This window comes from Uloborus diversus, chromosome 7, assembly GCF_026930045.1.
Source record: "Uloborus diversus isolate 005 chromosome 7, Udiv.v.3.1, whole genome shotgun sequence".
Classification (NCBI taxonomy): domain Eukaryota; kingdom Metazoa; phylum Arthropoda; class Arachnida; order Araneae; family Uloboridae; genus Uloborus; species Uloborus diversus.
Genome location: NC_072737.1, coordinates 26,534,707 through 26,554,292, shown reverse-complemented (window position 1 = coordinate 26,554,292; position 19,586 = coordinate 26,534,707). Strand labels below are relative to the sequence as shown.

Sequence of the window (19,586 nt, the reverse complement as noted above, 5' to 3'; positions counted from 1 at the left end):
TTCTAATATAAAATATAGACTTGGAAAATATTATGTAAGAATATTACGTATTGAATCCCCCCCCCCAAAAAAAACCTCCTCTCCTTCGGGACTCTTACGCAATTAATGAATGGCCCCTAAGATGTCTAATCCTAAGAATAACAGTAAGATATCCTACTCTCGCTTTGAGACGACGATATAGTGATATCTGCTAGCAAGAATCTGACCGAAAATTTAATGAGTAGAAGCCCTCGGGAGAACAAACTGCGGGGGAGAAAAATACAAGCCTCTACTTAACAATTGCAGGGGAACAGAGCATGCTTTTCACCCATGTCACTTGATACATACTTTTCATTCTAAAATATAAGTAAAATATTTCTATCTTAATCTGTTTCATGCATAATTTTTGGATGACATTTTATGCATGTTATTGGTATCGTTTACAAATTATATAAAATAACAATGTCTTTTTTTTTCAATTTTAGACTGCATTTAATCCATCAGACTTCGAAACTAGCGGCGAAACGCCTGAAGTTGAGAAGCAATTGGAAATTATTTTGAAAACTACTAAAGATGCGATAAAGATGGATGAAGAATTCAGATCAGAAATTTCAAAACTCGAACTGCAACTTTTACAGAACTCCTTCAGTAAAGGTTTTATAAGACTTGCATGTCACGAACGAGGATACGCTGCTGACGAAAGAACAGATAAATGCGGTAACTATTCAAAACAAAAATACGTCAAGTGTAATACATAGTGATATTTGAAATTTTGTGCCTTTTACACGTGTTTTATAACGTAGGAGGTGTTAAAAAAATATTATGAACTAAAATAACTTTAAGTATGTATGACTTAGAAATCGCCTAAAACATACAGGTTAAACGAAAGAGAGGGGAGTGACAAGTGGGAAAAATCCATACGTAACGAAACTTGTGAATAATATGTGTAAACGTCCAGTGTTTAATTTCCCTGACATAACAAAATTTCGCGTTCAACTATAGTTCAGTTCAACTAGTTGAACCGAACCATTTCTTCGGTCACTCCTCTGGTCAGTGCCAATTCTATATTAACTACCAGTTTGTTCGGCACTCTTGGCTTCCTTAAGAGGTTTTCTACCTCCAGCTCAGTCCCTTCCTCTGCCGGGCTGATGAGTGCTAATAAGCACAATACTGCAGTCCTCGGCTGGAACGACTGAGCTGGCAGTATATTTCATGTATAAGTACTATACTTTGCTATTTTCACTTCCTTTTACAAAAAAGAAGTGTATTCGCGAAAAAATTTTCACTCAAAATTCGGCCCTAATTTCCCTTTTGCTCACCCCCGAATCAATGTTGAGTTGTTTTTCAACCCGACCACCGGATAAGTGCCTATACGTATAAACACCCGAAATATCCATTTCGACATTCCTCAAGTTAATTACAACGACTTTTCTCGTGACGTCCGTGTGTATGTAAGTATGTGCGTATATGCGCATGTATGTCGCATAACTCAAGAAAAGTATGTCCTAGAAAGTTGAAATTTGGTAAGTAGACTCCTAGTGGGATCTAATTGTGCACCTCCCGTTTTGGTTACATTCGGGTGTTTCTAAAGGGGTCTTTTGCCCCTTTTTGGGGGAAATCATTGTTAATTTCGATGTATTATACTCAAATGGTGTTATATTTTGGCGGACACTTGGCAATATATCGCTAGTCTTTTGGTCGCCAAGTTTTGTCACCAAGTTGGCGACAAATCTGGCGATTTTTTTTTAAAAAAATCTGCTTTCAATTTGGCAACTGGTGGTGATATTTAATTACCGTGAGAGTAAATTATTGAATCACATTAAAATATCCAATAATGGGAAAATGATATTAAAACTGGAGTAAAAGGAACTCATGTGATGCACACATCAACTCGTTTTTTTTGAAATGTTTTTCTTCATTTTCAGTTCAATGTCCCAGCGGAACCAGAGAGTTGGAGGGCGAGTGCGTGCCTTGTCCTTCCGGCAGTTTTCAACTCCGTCCAGGGCAGACGTCTTGCAACGCTTGTCCGACAAATCTCCATTCATACTTTCAAGGAAATATTCCAAGAACTTGCCTAGGTAAGATTTTTGGACCGTCATCAATGTCGGCCAATCCCTTTTTGTTTCACTACAACAAGTTCTATTATGTACATGATAAAACTATGGCAATACTATTAACAAGAAGGGAATAAGTCCGATGATCCTTTATTTTGACTCACTTTTTTTGATTTTTTAAGCCAGCGCGGGGCCCGTAGCAAATGTTTCCAAGGAGCCCTCGATTTTGCATGATATAGTAAACAATAGAGCTCTTTTTCATGGATATGGGAGGTGCACTTATAAACCGCATGAATACATAAATGTGGACATAATTTTAGAGCTTTACGGCGGTTAGGACCCTCTTATATTGCTCCTTGTCTTCCCGTTACTACACGTTTTAAACTTTAAATTCAAAAAATGCAATTTTTGGATGATATAAAAGTTCGGGGTCTTACCCCCGGAAAATTTTCGATATTTCAATACTAAAAACTCACTTCTATAACGACTCCTGCTGATATTAGGAAGAGAAGATTTGTAGGTCATCATTTGGAGAAACTGAAGTCAAAGAACGCGATTGCATCCTATCTTCGGTAAGATGGTAAGATCAAAGGAAAAAATTTGGGTTCACAACGACTCTCTCCAGGCAGTTTCTTAAAACTGAAGCCTTAAATAAAACTGTAGATTATCTTTTATGATGTTGTAGAGAGAGGGAAGAGGAGTGTTCAAGGAGGTCCATTGGAAAATTTTCGAGTTTATTACGTATTATTAATCTAAAAACACAATTTTAAGCAAAAAATCTCGAAATTTTATTCTTTGAAAGGGAAGTTTTTTTTTACCTTTTTTGGTGATTTTGGGGCGGAGTTCACGAAAGCCATCTCCAGGAAATTTCTCGAAAGTGAAGTTGTGAAAACGTGATAGATTGTAGGCCATCGCGGGTTACGTTTCGGTATGGGATGGGGTTCAGGCACTCTCCAAGGCAAACCGGAAAATTTTCGAAGTTGAAATCTAAAAAGTACATTTTAGACCATCGTTAACAATAATGGAGGGGGTACACTTCCACAGAATTTTTTTGAAATTATAGTCCAAAATACGCACTTGTAGGCCACTTTATTAGACGACGTTATAGGACGGGATCGACCTCGGGAATACATCCGTGGAAATTTTTCAAAACGTTCCAGAAAACAGTTTTAGCGGATTTTCGATTATGTTTAACAATTTTCTTCGTGAATTTTTCTGAATTTCAAGTTCAAATAAAAATTTTTGGCTACCTTTGATGATGCAAAAGAAATGGTTTAGGTTCGGGGCATGCGCGGAAGCTTTTTAGTTCCCTCCCACTCAGAGGAAAAAATTAAAAACGATATTTAAAGTCTTTCTTTTACACATAATTATATTAGTTCATCAAAAAATAATATTCTCTTAATAATTTATTTATTTCGCTCAACATAAGTGTAAAGTCTCAGAATCTTTTTCTTTTCTTCTATCATGATCTCTTAATTTTGCTCATTATTGCTTACAGTGCCGGATCTACGGACTCGTGTCGCGGGGAGAGGGGTGGGTATTTTGAGGGTGATAAATTGACATGAAGTTAAGTAACCAAAGAGGATTTAGAATGACTAATAATTACCTTTTCAGGACTCCAATTTCGAAAGCTTCAAGAAGAAAGCTACTTTCAAACAATTTCTGGATGGTAATAACCCTTTCCCATCTCTTGTCTAACATCGCCAAGGGGATGCTTCAAGGGGAACTTTGAAATGTGGTTTTAGGATTTGTGTTTTAAGAGTTTCAGCATCCTCCTTCTCCGGCTATCAACAAAAATTCTTAAATTTTTAGACCCCAAATGCCCGAAAAATTCCGGAGAAAGCCCTTGAACCATCTCGATTTTAAAATTTCAAAAAAATTCCAAAGGAGAATACCCATTTACTTGCCAGCTTCTCAACATTCGAGGGGAAAGGCTTCAAACCACCACTCTTTACCTAAAGCTAAAATTAAAGATAGCCTGCGTCTTGAAATAATTCAGTTTCTAACATTTTACGAAGCAAACCCGTATCCCCCCCCCCCCCCTGAAAACGTCTCCAGTGATAATCTAAAACCGCGTCAGAATTGTTTCTGGGGGAGTTCCCTTTTTCTAATAATCCCACGTAGCTTGAAATTTTGTTTTCAGCTGTACCATGAGACGATCCCTCAATGCCTTTCCTCCCAAAGATAGTCTAAAATTAACTTCAGTTCTGAACACAATTTCAGGAAAAAACCCCTTCCCCTATCCTCTATTGTTATCAAACAACCTAAATTTTCCTTTTTTTAAAGCCTTGAATAGCTGAAAGTTTTAGGACCCTAACTCCTTTAAATTTCTTAAGTTACCTTAAAATTGATTTCGTTTTGAAAAAAAAGAAAAAAAAAACCAGGGGAAATCTAATTCTCCGTTCTAAAAACATTGCCCAAAATAGTAATTTTTAGGTCAGTTTTGAAACTTTTTTGACCTAATGGAGCTTTTTCTCCTTCCACTAAGAAAGATCAACTAAAATTGCGTTTTTAAGACATCAGTTGAGAGAAATTTCTGGGAAGCAATCGAACGAAAAAAAATTAGATTTTTAATTTGCTTGAGTATTTAGAAAAGCTAGATCTAAATAAAAAGAGAAAGATAGAGATACCTTTAAACGGATTAAAGTGCGGAAAGTAGTCTTTTTCTGGAATTCATAGCGCGGGGCCCGTAGCATTTGCTACTTCTGCTCTATGACTAATCCGGCCCTGGTTTGTGTAGAATTCAAAGCGCGTGCGTAAAGAACATCTTCGGTGGATATCTGGTAAATTCTTATTAGCAATACGAAAACACATTGACATACATTGTGGGTTCGGGCACCGGGCATTATTTCCTCTCTTAGTGCAATAATATGTCTTATTTGTGTATTAAAATAAATAAATAATTGGTGTATATTTGTTGGGTGAAAAATAGTGAACTTGATAAATATTGAATATGCAATAACTGAAAGCAAAAGCTGTCAGGAAGACAAAATATAAGGGATTTATAGCATGAGTTTTTTATATTCAGGTATAAGAGGACATTTCAAGAATTGTAACCTACTAATTTGTTTTTATACTTTCAATTTAAAACGTATAGATATAAATTATTGCTTGATCATTTAAAATATCTGGATATTTTAAACTATCGAATAGAAAGTTTGAAGTATAAGTCTACCTACAATTAAAAATGAGTACCCGTTCAAGGAAGTCAGATGAAAACTAATTTTTGGCTAATGTGTAACCTTTTAAGCAATTTCTCTGTAAGCATACAGAACATTCAGGTGTAAAATTACACATATTTTAGTGAGACGTTACGCTATAGTTACATTATCGTGGTGTAACCTTCCACAAGCGATGTGTAACTTTACACCAGTTATATCAGTTGAGTTACCCCAGAGCAGTGGAGGCAAACTCTAAAAACAACAATTTCAAAAATGACGAAAAAGTACTCGAATTTGAACATAAGGCTAGTCAAAATGGCTCCGACTACGTGGTATTCAAACTTAAAACATTCAAATACTCATCAAACACTCAAATCAATACGTGTGCTCATTTTTTGAGATATTTGTGCTCATTTTTGAATACGGAATATTTTCAAAACCCAGTATCATGTACTCCTTTTTGAGAATGAAATAATTCAGCACACTATTTGAAAACATGGGTACTCATATTTGAAACAATAAGGTTTCATGAAAATTTGAAAGCATTAATGTACTCATTTTTCAAAACTTCATTTCTCTCAGGGCAGCTAAGCTGCCACTGATTTTTTGGAGTAAGGTTGCACACAATTTTTTACAGTGATTCAACAGACACATGTACACTAGGGTGTAAAAAGGAACTTTGTGTATTTTACTGTACCAAACTTTTACAGGCGTCGTGTAGTTGAAAAATCCCATGTTGAATCTTATAATTCAGTTTCTTAACGTGCTGGGAAGAGTTCCGTGATATTATTACATAATACTTTAACAAATACTAAGTCTAGAAGTTTTTTTCTTGAACTATGAATTTATAGCTACATACCTGCATGTACAACGCTCACCTATCAAGGTTTGTTCTAATGTAGAGATTTCTTGTTTGTTCATTTCTCATAACAATAAATAAAATTTTCGACATGGAAATTGACTGATGTTCCATATTGACATAAAATGTATGCATTCGCAATATTACTTTTCGTTACCCGCAATTTATTGTATGCGTTCTTTTGAAAGAAATGTAAGTACTTTAAAAATTTATCCATCATTTGCTATACTGTTGATTTGTATTCTTCTGTGCACTTGTGGTGGCTGTGAAACTTCTTCTTGATCTTCAAAAATAAACAAAAATGTTTCTATTTTTGAAGAATGACTTTTCATTTCTTTTCCAGAATGAAAGGGATGAAAGCAGTGAGAAACAGTTCTACTTCCTTGTGCTTGAAATGTGTTCATTAATTACATTTTTTTCATATCGAAATTTCATTTTTATCCTTCATTTGCTGGAAAAAGTTCTGCATACAAATTATTTTTATTTGTTAAACTTGTTATTTTGTGCAGTGCAGCATTATTCACACTTCAAGAATCTTTTAATGATATATTTCTTCTAAAACATTCGAAGAAAAGAAACCAAGTATGCATGCAAAATGAGTGACAGTCATCTTTGCAATCTACTAAACCGAAATAAAGATCAAGCTAAACGTTTCTCTAACGAGTAAAATACATACTTTTCTGTTCTTTATTCATATATTATACAGGGTGTTTCAAAATTAATAGCGGGGTTTTAACATGTTATAATATTTATTACACCAAACTTATAGCCACAAGTGATATATCAAGTGAAAGAGAAACGCAAACAGTTTTACATAATAGCCTACAAGTGTTCAATGTGAGCACCATTCGTCACTCGGCACACGTCAAGCCGATATGCGAGTTTTTACCAAACTTTGGTGAGTGTCTCATTAGTAATTGCTGCAACAGCTGTTTCAATCCTGTTCCTTAACTCGGGAAGGTCGGCTGGCAGTGGAGGCCAGACTTACCTATGTTCTTACACACGGTCCTTAATAAACCCCCAAAGATAGAAATCACACGGCGTTAGGTCGGGTGACCGTGGAGGCCATGGGAAACAAGCCCTGTCATTAGGTCCCTTACGGCCAATCCAGCGAATGTTGTTATCACCTGGTTGATCACAACCGAACTTAATCCGGAACGCACGTTGCACAGTAACAGCAGAGTCCGTCTTTGCAAACTGTAAAACACAAAACGCTTTCTGTTCTTTAGTCGCCATCTTTGCTACAAGCGCTTTCTAGCGGATTGCAGCAGAAACATTCCACGCGCATGCGCACTGATGCCAACCAACAAGAAACTGTTTGAGTTTCTCTTTCATTTGATATATCACTTGTGGCTGTAAGTTTGGTGTAATAAATATTATAACATGTTAAAACCCCGCTATTCATTTTAAAACAACCCTGTATTTAATACTCGATAAAAATGTGTTTGATGTACTTTTGTTACATTATGACCTTCTCTTTGACTCTTTCGTCTACTCCTTAAAATTCTAAAATCATTAATAGAATTGAGTCGCCTTTATCTTCTTACTTAATATGCTTTTTTATAAATAAAATAAACAATTAAATATGCACAACACCGATCGTAGTTGTCTTGAGGTGTGAGTATTGCAAAAGTATGCAATGCAGTTAAAGATTTTTCTTGTAAATATTCCTCAATTTTGAAAATATTTTGCCGTTGATACTGTTGGATTCAAGTGAGTTTATTCATTATTAACAGAGAATAAAATGCATTTTCTTGCGGAATGCCAAAATATTACTAAGAGTAGCTCCCAATGCTTACTACGTTAATTTCTAAATGATGCGTTTTCAAAAAGTCGTATTTTTCTTAAATATTAAGTTACTTCATGACTAGTTTCGTTTTATTTTGATTTTTTTTCTGAGATAAGGTATCTATAAGCTTCGAAGTGAAGCAAAAATTACTAGGTTTCCATTTATTTGTAAAATAACATAAGTATGTAAACATACATTAGTATGTTAAGCGAACAATAACAGCAGATGTTGCTTTTTATAATTACTAGGGAGCTCTGCCCCCTGCCGCTAAGGCTCACCAACCCCCGAAGATAGCTTCGCAATCTTTGGTTTTATCTCTTTTTCTCTTTTCACACTAAAAAAAGGTAAGGTTTCAAAGAAATTCTGGAAGGAAGACCGCGGCGGACGTGCGTCCAGGAGACCCCATAGCACCTACAGCCTAGAAATTTTGTACAAAATTACTTCGAGTTCCGGGGGTGTGCACCTGGGGTCTTATTTTTTAAAATTCGAATTAGTTTTTTGTAATTATTTTTTTAAGCTCAAAGTTTGCGTAAATTGCCTATTATTGCCTATGAAATGGGCGAAAAATTACTTGAATATATTAATATTATATATTGTTGGAAAGGGTAGAATTTTCCGCGTTCTACGCAATTTGTTTCAATGCGCTAACTTAAGTACGGCGGGAGTTATTTGCGTTTTTGGCTCGAACTTTTTTAGGCTTAGCTAAAATTTAGGCACTACTTTCTTCATTAAATCTATCAGTAAAAAGCGAAGGAATTGTTCCACAGTTTTCTTTTTGACACCAATGAAAAGAGTGACTTTTTTTTACTCCAGATCTAACTCGACTTATGGTCGAAAAACTGAGCTTCTATCTCCAAAGGAAAAAAGTTACAAGTCGTTAAAAATCTTAAGTTCGAATAATCCTCATCTCCATTAAAATTATTGATGTTTTATTTGGCGTTGCCATAGTTGCGTCTTTTCGATTCGCATGTTTCTTTCCCTTATTCATAAGCTTTAAGGGTTTCGAGTTTAGCGGAAAATCTTAGGCTCAACTCAATTCAAGCCTCAAAAGCCAAAGAACATAATTATATTACTGGGACCATGAATATACAAAACTGCAGTTTTGCAATGCTCAGGAGCCCCTTAGCCCTTACGGCTCTGTAAATTGGTACGAGTTATTTTGAAACCCGGAAAAGGGGTGCTTTTTGATCCAAAGGGAGCTCATTATGCGTTTCTAATCTGTTTCTTTTTAACTGACGATTTAAATCTGTGCGAATCAAATAAGATTGCGAAGCAATCTTCGGGGGTTGGTGAGCGTTAGCGAGCAGGGGGCAGAGCCCCCTAGTTTACTATAAAGAGACAATGCAGAGCTATTCACGAGATTCATTAAATAACTTCAGTTGTTGAAAGTATTTTGCTAAAATATGCAGTTCTTAATATTTCAGAAATTAATTTTACTGAATCATAATAATAATGAAAAAAACGCACCTTCGCAGTAAAAATAAATGATATGTAAGCGTTAATAGCGTAAGTGCATTCTATATTTACGCTATTTACTATGAGTATCGATGTAGAGATACACGGGAATAGAAGGTATATAAAATAAATTTTTAATTTCAAAAATAATATTAGCTTGTACAAAATTTACTTTCATTTTAAAGGTTTAGTTCTTGCTTAAAATTTGAATGCAATCGAAGGTTTCCAAACTAATTAGTATAATTTTTTTTAGGTGTACAGTTTTTAAATTTTTGACTTCTTTTGCAAAATTTAATGTCAAAAAATAAATTTCAGAATCTGCTGCACCTATAAGTTGTTCAACTGTACTACCCAAACTTACTACAATTTATTCAAAATCTATAGCGGTTGTTACAAGTATTAACACGTTACAATTTCAACAAACCTAAAGAGAGTTATGTTTCGTTTTTAGTTCATAGATTTTTTTTTTCTTTTCGTTGGCTCTCTTTTCATACAATGTCAAGTTTTGTCCTCCTATTTTTGTTTTGTACTTTTTAATTTATTTTTTCATCGTCATCATTTTTGAAAAAAAAAAAATTCTTTTCATCATGTATGTAACTAACATGAATAAAATCTTGTTCATTATGACTTCTAGTTTCGTTATTTATTAATCATATGATCTGCAAATAAACTTGTTTCACAAGTAGCAGAATGATTAAAAATTAACTGCAAATTAAAGTGCCATGTTCATATCAGATAAAAATTGGACCAAATTGTTCATTACGAATTCTAATTTCGTAATTTTCAGTTAATTCACTAACCATGGCTCTCTCACCTTTAAACTTTTATTCTTTGAACACGTTTTATGTGGTTTTTGTCCTCTCTGACCTCAGATCAAAAACATCCTTTTTCTTGACATTTAAAGTTCCATTTCGTATGTATACTATATTTTTATAGGGATTCTAAAAGTATCTAAAAAGTTTTACATTTAAGAGGTTTTGCTTCTAACGCGTGTTTATGAGCATTAACACTTATTATTATTTTTTTTAACTCGATTTTTTAATAGGCGTATAAGGATGTCACATAAGCAAGTTGTCACTATAATTAAGTTATTCTGTAAGTGCTATTAAAAAAAAAGGTGCATGAAATTTCACAATTTCCAATTCGTCTCGTGTGGAAATATAAACTCGTGCGAAAAAAATCTGTGTTTTCCAGAAAGTTTCCGTTTTCCACTACCATTCCAATCTCCAGTAAAGAGTAAATGAGAAAAATACAAGGAGATAGTTGTTCTAAAGCTCTTATATCTAATTAATTCCACTAAGGAGAAAAATTACCTGCAAATTTTTGGTTGATGTATTCATACTATTGTATTAAGTAAGCAGTCGTTAATTTATACATTTTGAGTGATTGCTTTTGTTCCAAACTTTCAAGAAAAAACTGAACTTTTTAAATGTTGTGATAGGTGAAAAAAAAAAGTAAGTCCAGGCCCATCATTTAGGGGGTAAGAAAAAATGACTTACCTGACTCTTTAAGAAATCGATGTATTTCCCTGTGTGTGGGCATGGTTTCTGTTCACTTTCAATATAACATACATTGAGTATACACCCTTTGATCTTCCCTGTAGACATTTGAAATGCTCTCGAAAGTCCTTAGTCATACAGCTCATGAGTATCATACAACTCTTTATAATATTGGTTTGCTTTTTTTTTTTTTTTCGTTTGCGTTAATGTGTTAAATACAGGGTGTCCCAAAAGGTCGTTTACAAACTTAACATGCTGGTCTGTCATATCATGATGAACAAGATTTACATAGGAACATAAGTTCGAAAATACAATGCTGACACACTACATACACAAAGTCAGACACTAAAGGATGCACAACATGTCGCATATTTATTACACAAAGACGATGTTACGCAACATTTTAGTTTTCAAGGAAGGCTTATTGCTGTTGTTGAAATTTGCTGCCTTTAGCTGTCATACACGCGTCGCAACGACAAAGTACCGACCGTTGTAATAACGATCCATTCGGACAAGATTTCACCGATCGCTGCGTTGGCGTTGTAACGTGATTATGAGAGCTGACAAGACGGAAATTTTATCAACTACTTTAAGCTTTCCTTAAAAATTAAAATGTTGTGCAAAACTGTCTTTTTGTAATAGATATGCGACATGTTGTGCATCTGTTAGTGTCTGACTTTGTGTGCATGTAGTGCGCCAGCATTGCGTTTGGGAACACATGTTCCTATGTAAATCTTGTTCATCATGATATGACAGACCAGCATGTTAAGTTTGTAAACGACCTTTTGGGACACCCTGTATAAAGAAAATAGGGACGAATTATAGCGTTGTTACATTCAAGTGAAAATTGAGACACGTTATTTTAATTTGATTTCTTAACCCGTTCGGGACGAATGACGCAAATATGCGTCCGCGCGAGATGCCCTTCAGATCCCTTGCGTTATGGTGAATACTGCTCAGCAGATCGACTGACGCTCATTTGAGTCGCCCTTTTGGAACGAAATATTGACTATCAGATGGCGTTACTTATACATGTTCCACTCAAAAGATAACTCTCGCATATTAGCATTTTTTTTCTCTGACGTCAGAATGGGGTTCATCAAGTGTCTGTGACTTATTGGATTTTCGTGAATGTAAACATAAACTCTTTCTAGCAGCTGCAAAGGGAAACATGTAGGGAAGTGGTTATTTGTAGTTTCGATTCCATTTGATTGGAGATATTCTAGCATGGGTTTTACTTAAAGATTCATTTGTGTAGCTACGATCACGTTAGCTTTCTGAGAAGGAAATATTTAAAGTTATGAATGGCCCATCTATGGATCTTTCCGACGGTGACAGTTAAACAACTATAAATTATTGGAGTTTCTTTCTATAATTGTGCGCTGAAAAAGGTGGCAAAAAAAAAAAAAAAAAAAAAAAAAATTGGAGACGTGTAGTTTGCTCTAAGCACCGTAAAAGACATGACACTGTCTATAGATGTAAAATGTACAATGCCAGTCTCTGAGATTTTTGTGCTTTGAGATTTTTTTTAATACGTCTTTGAAATATTAATTATTATAACTTTCTTCAAACATTTCATAATTTTAAATGGATGCATTTTAAATGTTTTTAAATATTTTGTATCAGCTTTTAGTGTTTAATTTAGGTACAATTTTAACTATAGTAAACTACCATACATTTATATTTTTACTGATAAATATCAATTATTTTATTTATTTTTTGTTATGACTGAAATTATATCTTAAATCACATAATTAAAAAAGGTTTCATTTTACCTGAAGTGAGCATTTTATCCATCGTTATGTAAACTATGTAATGTGTAACTATGCATGCATACCGAAATTGCACATTAGGCTTAGCGAGAGAAATTTCCCCGGCCCTATACGCATAGTCCTCGTATTAACAGCGGCATCTTCCACGGGCTGCCGTTTTTTGACCTTAAAGTTTAAGTCAGAATAAGGAGACTTAAACTTTATAAAAAAATATTTTCGGAAAAAAATGCTGAGCAACCAATTCCCGTTGCCAGTTTCGTGACCAGGATTTCCCAAAGGGGAGAATTTCAGAGAATTTTCCATCCCCGGTGACTGCGAGAACTTTTGAAAAATAGTAATAAATAAATAAACATAGATAAATAAGTAAATAAGCATAAATAAATAAACAAGCAGACAGAAATAAAAAATTAAACGAAATAAATTTTTAAAAAGTTTTATGAAACCTAACTAATTTCCTTCGATTTGATGACAATAGTGTGCACTAATTTTAGATTTTTTCTTTTAACAAAGCCTTTTATTATACCCAATTTTGTATTCTGGAAAAGGAAACAAAAGTCTTTTCGTTGCTCATATTAATGTTTATTCATTAAAAATCACACTCAGGAAATTAATTAGGAATTCCTTAAAAATGGAAATGGTAAACCAAAAGAATACTGTTCTATTTTATACCCTCTACATTCTACTACTACAGTGTAGTGACAAGCAAAAATTCATTTAAAACCTCCTTACAGAAGAAATATAAGTACTACCTTAGACGCATAAATTTGCCAGACCGATTCAAACGTTCTTTCATCGTTAAATTTCTCCAGCTTAATTTATTTTATTTATCTGCGAAGGGGTAAGATATATTGCAGAAACTTTAATTTTATCGTAAGTAAAAAAAAAGCTATTTTTTAATTCTGCGGTTCCCAACCTTTTGCCCATTCTAAACTCCGAAAGAAGTTGGCGAACCCCTTGAGAGCTTGGTATTAAGTAAGAACCAAAAAAAAAAAAAAAGGGAGATTTTTTTTTAAGTTTGATGCTCCATAGTTTATAACAAGAACGAAAACATAATTGCAAAACATAGAATTATAAATATTGCTACGACCTAAAATTATCACTAAAAAATGAATGCAAAACAAATTCACCAAAACATAAACATTGATTATTCTGTGTTGAGCTTCAATCAACTTTGAAATAATTTTGAAAATGGGATATTGTAGAACAAAGAGGGTCAAAAATTTGACTGAAATTTTTCCGACACAAGGCTCTATCACTAAATCAGAAGTCAATTAAAGAATGATCTTTAAAATACCTTTCAGGGAACTGTCTCAGATTAATTAAATTAACTTTTTCTTCCATTAAAATGAGAAAGATCTTTATGTTAAGTCTTCTTGAAAAGAACTACGAGCCTAGCTGCTTGATAAGGATATACTGCGCACATTAATCGTTTGATTGCTGAAGAATTTTCTTGTGATTATGCTATAAGTGCGGAGTAAAAAGCGTATATTAAAAAAATGAGGAGCGTCTATTTTTCAATGCACGCATCTACTCTAATTTTTACACAAAAAGTAATTTTTAACTACACAAATACTTTTAAGCTCACTTACTACAAAAGAAATTTTTTGCTAAGATTTCATACTATCCTTATTTACGTATAGCGCAAATTAGGTTGCATGGTTAATCCCGTTTTTTTTTTACTGCGTAAACCTTACACTACCAAACTTTCATCAACGAAAATTTTCTCAAGTAATTAATTTTTGGGTTGCTAGCTTTTCTTTTTCGATAATAAAGCTCGAAGTAAATTTTAGTCCATGTAATGTGAATATTATAGCAACAAACAACAGCGTGATCTCACTTCTATGCATTTTGGACTCAACACAAGAGAAGAGGGATAGCTCTTCGTCGGGCTCAAATGGTAAAGGAACTAAACATCAAAGTATTTGAGACGCTCGGGCATAAGCACCATGTTATGTTTTCATCAAGTAATGTTTTCATGCTAAGAGTATAGAATGTGCGAGAGACAGATGAATAAGAAAGGAGCAAAATTTGCTTGAAACCGCTTGAACGTGAGACTTCATCCGAAACACAGGCATGTTAAAACTCCACCAATACAATATTATTTTCGGGTTCACGAACCACCTGTTGTATTATAATTTCTCCGATGGGAGGGATTTTACTCCTAAAACCTCCTCTTGTTCATGGCCTTGCCTGTTTCGTATTTCAAGAAAAATTCTTTTCTGCTATTTCACTGTAGATAGAAAAATAAGTGCATCATGGATTCAAAAGTGCATCAATCGTACAGGAGATATTACCTCCATAAAACCTCCTTAAATGAAATAAATAATTTTTCAATAAAGCTGTATAATTCTGAGAATTATAAGTTTTGGTTCCACGCATCAGCTAAGCAGGAGATAATACAATGCCGGATCAAAGGGGGAACGGCAAGTCGGGTCCCAAATGTCATGCGGCAACTTTGACCGTGTTGGCAAAAAGTTACGCAAAAACTCGGATCCAAATGGGGTTAATGACCCCCTTGACGGGTGTTAAGAGAGCCTAAAACTATTTTAGGAGTTTAATTTAAAAAAAAAAATGTTCAGGTCAGGTTTAGGTCTCAGTCATTTTCGAATCCCTGCTTTCACCTAATGTCATCAAAGATTATTTAAAATTGCATTTTTAACGCTGCAATTTTGATTATTTCTCGAGGAAATTTTGTAGCTTTTTTTTCCAATTTACTTAACCCTTCACCCCAAACTTGGACAAAATTGAATCAAGTGGTACTTCGGTGGGGAACATTCAGGGCCCGCAGGGCCGGTTTTAGCTTTTGAACCGCTCCGTGCAAAAGTGAAAAATTGCGCCCCTTTTTAACTGCATGTATAAAGACCCCCACCTCCCTCCCCCAAATAAATAAATGCATACTCTTTTTAAAATTTTATAGCAAACACACAAAATGTGTCAAAATAACTTGGTAATAATTAATGTAAATATTAATAATAATTTTCATTAAAAGTATTTCATTTTGTAAAACGGTTTACAGATTTAATTCTGTTGATTTCAAAAATAGCTAAACAGTTACAGAGCTAATTCTCCGTTCATAAGACAGCGGACTGAGAGAGAGCAGATCTAGCGTTTTGTTTAAGAGGGAGTCCTTACTAGAATATGAGCATACAAATGAGGAGACTTGTGTTATCTATGTGGAATCTGGAATTAGTAGAATTATACTTATATGTTGCATGCATATTACTCATCTTTTTTCTATGTGAAAAAAATAAATTGATAGATAAAATAGTTTAAATTTTGTGATCTTGAAATCAGTTATGTTTTTCGCAATCACGAATTGCGATAGGACCCTACTAGTCGGGTTTCTTGTTTCTACTAATGGCTTTTCTCGAAACTATAATTTGAATTCAAGACATTAAAATTTAAACGAACATCAGGGGCTGGATGCTGGATCTGATGTGCTGTGTTTTTGATATTGTTTTCGCGTGAAAAAGATTGTGTACAGTCGAGAAGGTCGTTTATAAATAATTTGATTCCTAGGCACGTGGACGCCGGTATTATAAGCATAAAAAAATAAAATCAAAGGACGGACTTCGGTCAACGGTCAAGTGAAAACAATAAGCAATTCGTGATAGCTCCAAAAAAAAAGGGCAATATAAACATTGCTTTATGGGTATATTTGGAACATAAATAGGGGGTAAAAGGGTTTCACCCTAGAAAATTTCCTAAATTGTAGTTCTAAAAACGCTGTTTTAGGTTTGATGATATACTAGGAAAAAAAGGAATGTTAAGGGGACTTCACTTCATATTTTTTCGAAATTGAAGGCTCAAAACAAAATTTTAAACAATTCGAAACTTTGATTCTTTGAAAGAAATTTAAAAAAAGGGAAGGAAAGAAGGGGTTATCCAAGGATCTAGACAGGAAAATGTTACAAAATAAATAAATAAATGGGCCGTGGTAGCCTGATCGGTAAGGCATTGGACTCGGGGCCGGAGGGACTCGGGTTGGATCCTCGCTGGTCGAAGACCCACCGTCGTCATTAAAGGGGACTGGGCGACGTTAAATATGCTCGTGGTCTCAATGTCCTCCAAGTGAAACGATACCTCTGGGGCTGCTAGTACCAGGTAGCTATTAGCTCTTGGACTAGTTCTAAATTCTCATTAACTGTTCGATCCGGTGATGGTGCTGCCATCTATCAGTATATAAAATAATGGAGGCAAGGCACTTAGTATGCAGTCCTCGACATAAATACAGTTGAAGTCAGTTGTGACTCTAGAATAGAATAGAAATAAATAAATAAATGAATAAAACGTGCAGTTGTTAGCAATCTTTGTCTTTTTTTTATTTTGTTCTAATGGGGCTGTGTTAGAGGCTTTGCCTTTTGTAGACCTAGTGCGATATCGCAATATAGCATCAATTCTTTCATGTGGCACCGCTATCGGCAGATGCCATTGCCACCAGAATATCGACACTCAGTTTCCTTATCAGACAGAGGTTCCTGGGCTCTTACGATGCAAAACTGAACTAGGAATTTAATCTTTCCAAGAGTACTTCAAGCCAAACGAAAAATCGGGGGATCTTTTACATGCCGCATAATTATATGACCCGGGCGCTGTCTAATTTTTACATCTTGAAAATCCACCGATTGGAACCAGGTTTTAACCTGCGTCTTCTGGCGCCAACGCCTAACCACTACCACTAAATAATGATGCCAACGCCTAACCACTACACCACTCGGTCGGCAGGCAACCTTTGTTAAAGTAAGGGAACGAGATGGAGTCTGGGATCATCCCCATACATTTTTCGTCCAAAATAAGTAATTGTAGGTCATCTTTGTTTACCTTAAGAGAAGGAATGGGATTGGAGAAATATCCAATGGAAATTCTCAGAAGTTTAATTTTCAAAATTGCAGTTTTACACGATCTTCGAGATGTAAGCATGAGGAGAGTTAAGTGGTTCTCCCCTCGGAATTTTTCGAATCTGAAATCGTTTAAACAAAATTTGATCTTGAATGATGAGGTGGGAAGGTTCGGAAGCGCTTCCGCGGAAACTTTTCAAAATTGAAGTCATAACTTCGTTTTTTTCAATTCAACCATTTAACAACTTCTGTAGTAACTTTTCATTGCAATCGTTTTTTAATCTTACTCTCTCTCTCTACTTTGACTTTTCATCTGTTAAATCATATTTCGGCGGCTCATACATTTTCCATCATTTAGTTCTGAATTTTCATAGTAAGAAAAAAATGAAAATAAGAAAAACAGAAAAAAAAAAAACATTCGATCCCCAGAAGCTATCTTGTTTATTTATAAATTAATAATTTTTTTATTCTAAGACTTGCCATGAGTTTCTATAATGCACTGATTTTTAAGCACTTATTTTCACAAGGCCTTAATTTTCGTGATTTTCGCAACAACGTCGTAATCGCGAAAATTTAAACCTCGCGAAATATCTTTTTTTTTTGTCAGATTTTTAAACTTTCTGTTTATACAAAACTTGCGAATTTTTCAGCTCGCGAAATCACCGTTATCTTCATTTTCGCGAAAATTAACGACTTGCAAAAATTAATCTTTTTACAGTTGCGTTTTTTTCCTGTTTAAAAATGTTTAAAGCATTCATCTCAGCGGCTCTTAGTTGGTTTAGATGTTTTATGATGGATTACCAAAAAAATTTTTTTTTTTTAAACTTGCATTTTCTTCTGGAATTTTAACGAACAAAAGAAAGTTTATTTATTTATTTATTTTTTAACGCCGCGAAAGGTTTCCCTTCGTTACATTACTAAAATCAATTTGGCAGCCCGTTTTCTGAAAAACTGACATGTTAACCCGGCTCTCCTCCCCCTCCTGCTGACGGGGGGCACCCCGATGAGAAGTCACTGTAATCTCCGAAAAAATTTATAATTCGGCAAATGTTGCCTGACTGTTCTGCAAATGTATCGACATAATTGAAATATTTAAAAGCTTAAATGTAACTATTTACTAGATGTAAGTTTGTAAATCCGTATTTTATCATTCGACAAAATTTGGAGCTCCGTTTGGCTATTTGAGAATTTCTCCTCTCCCAAAAATTCTAAGTTGGGGGCGCCCCTGCTGGTGATGATCCTACTGATGATTCTCCATCGTTTAAAATGATTTTAAAGTCTCTGTAATTAGTTAAAGTTAGACAAGAACTAACGCCTTTTACTCTAAAAATGTGCAGACTATGATTCTAGAATAAATAAGGGGATATCGTAGATTGCCCTCTTCATTTCTAGATGGCGCCAGAATTTTTTCCAGAGAACATAGGCTTTTTTTTCCCCTAGCCGCTCGGTCGCAATATTTCTCTCATTTTGATTTGGCAATTTTGCGCCCCTAAAATTTTTTACTCTGTGCAGGGGCACGGACTGACGGAGTATTAGTCCAGCCCTGGGGCCCGACGAACTAAAAGTGAGGCCCTAGGCCCACAATATTCTGGAGGCTGGATAGCGGGATACGGTGGTTACAGGTTTGGTTAATGTTGGAATTCATTTCTGGGGCCTATTTGTCTATCCCAGAATCACGTAAATCATTAACCATGTGCATTTATGAATCCCTTCAGGCCCCTCATTGTTGTGACATGGTAAATTCGCTAATAGCTGAATGAATAAAAATGCTCCTTTAAGGAAGGTTTTTGCGATTAATAAGTTATTATTTTTAATTATTATGCATAATTCTTTAGGAAATGTGAGGCCCCTTCGGAAGATTGGGCCCCAGGCCCAGGCCTAGTTGACCTGTGCTATAATCAGGCCCTGGGAACATTTCTTCCCTATCAATTTTAATCGTCGCCTTAGTGAGATTTAAAATATGTTTTTAGGAGGGAGAAGAACTCCTGAATCGCCAACTGCTTCCCCTAACATTAACATAAAAAATACTCATACTGTTTTTCTAGTCCGAGCCTTAATGTCGAAAATTTTTAGGGCAAGTCCCCAAACACTCTCCGTTCCCTTTACGTGACTAAAAATAGGTACATTTTTAGGCGTTCAAGCTTGAAACTTTTTCTTGGGAGACAACCCATTAAATCAAA

The 19,586-nt window shown here is 34.8% G+C and overlaps 1 protein-coding gene across 1 annotated transcript in view; it reads left to right on the top strand.

The window, feature by feature from the left end:
• Positions 1–6,401, top strand: part of LOC129226343 (uncharacterized) — a 144,326-nt gene extending 137,925 nt beyond the window's left edge. Inside the window, exons 20-21 of the mRNA XM_054860944.1 lie at positions 465–696; positions 6,397–6,401. Coding sequence (XP_054716919.1) covers positions 465–696; positions 6,397–6,401 — 237 coding nt within the window. The remainder of the gene's footprint in view (positions 1–464; positions 697–6,396) is intronic.
• The last annotated feature ends 13,185 nt before the right edge of the window (positions 6,402–19,586 follow it).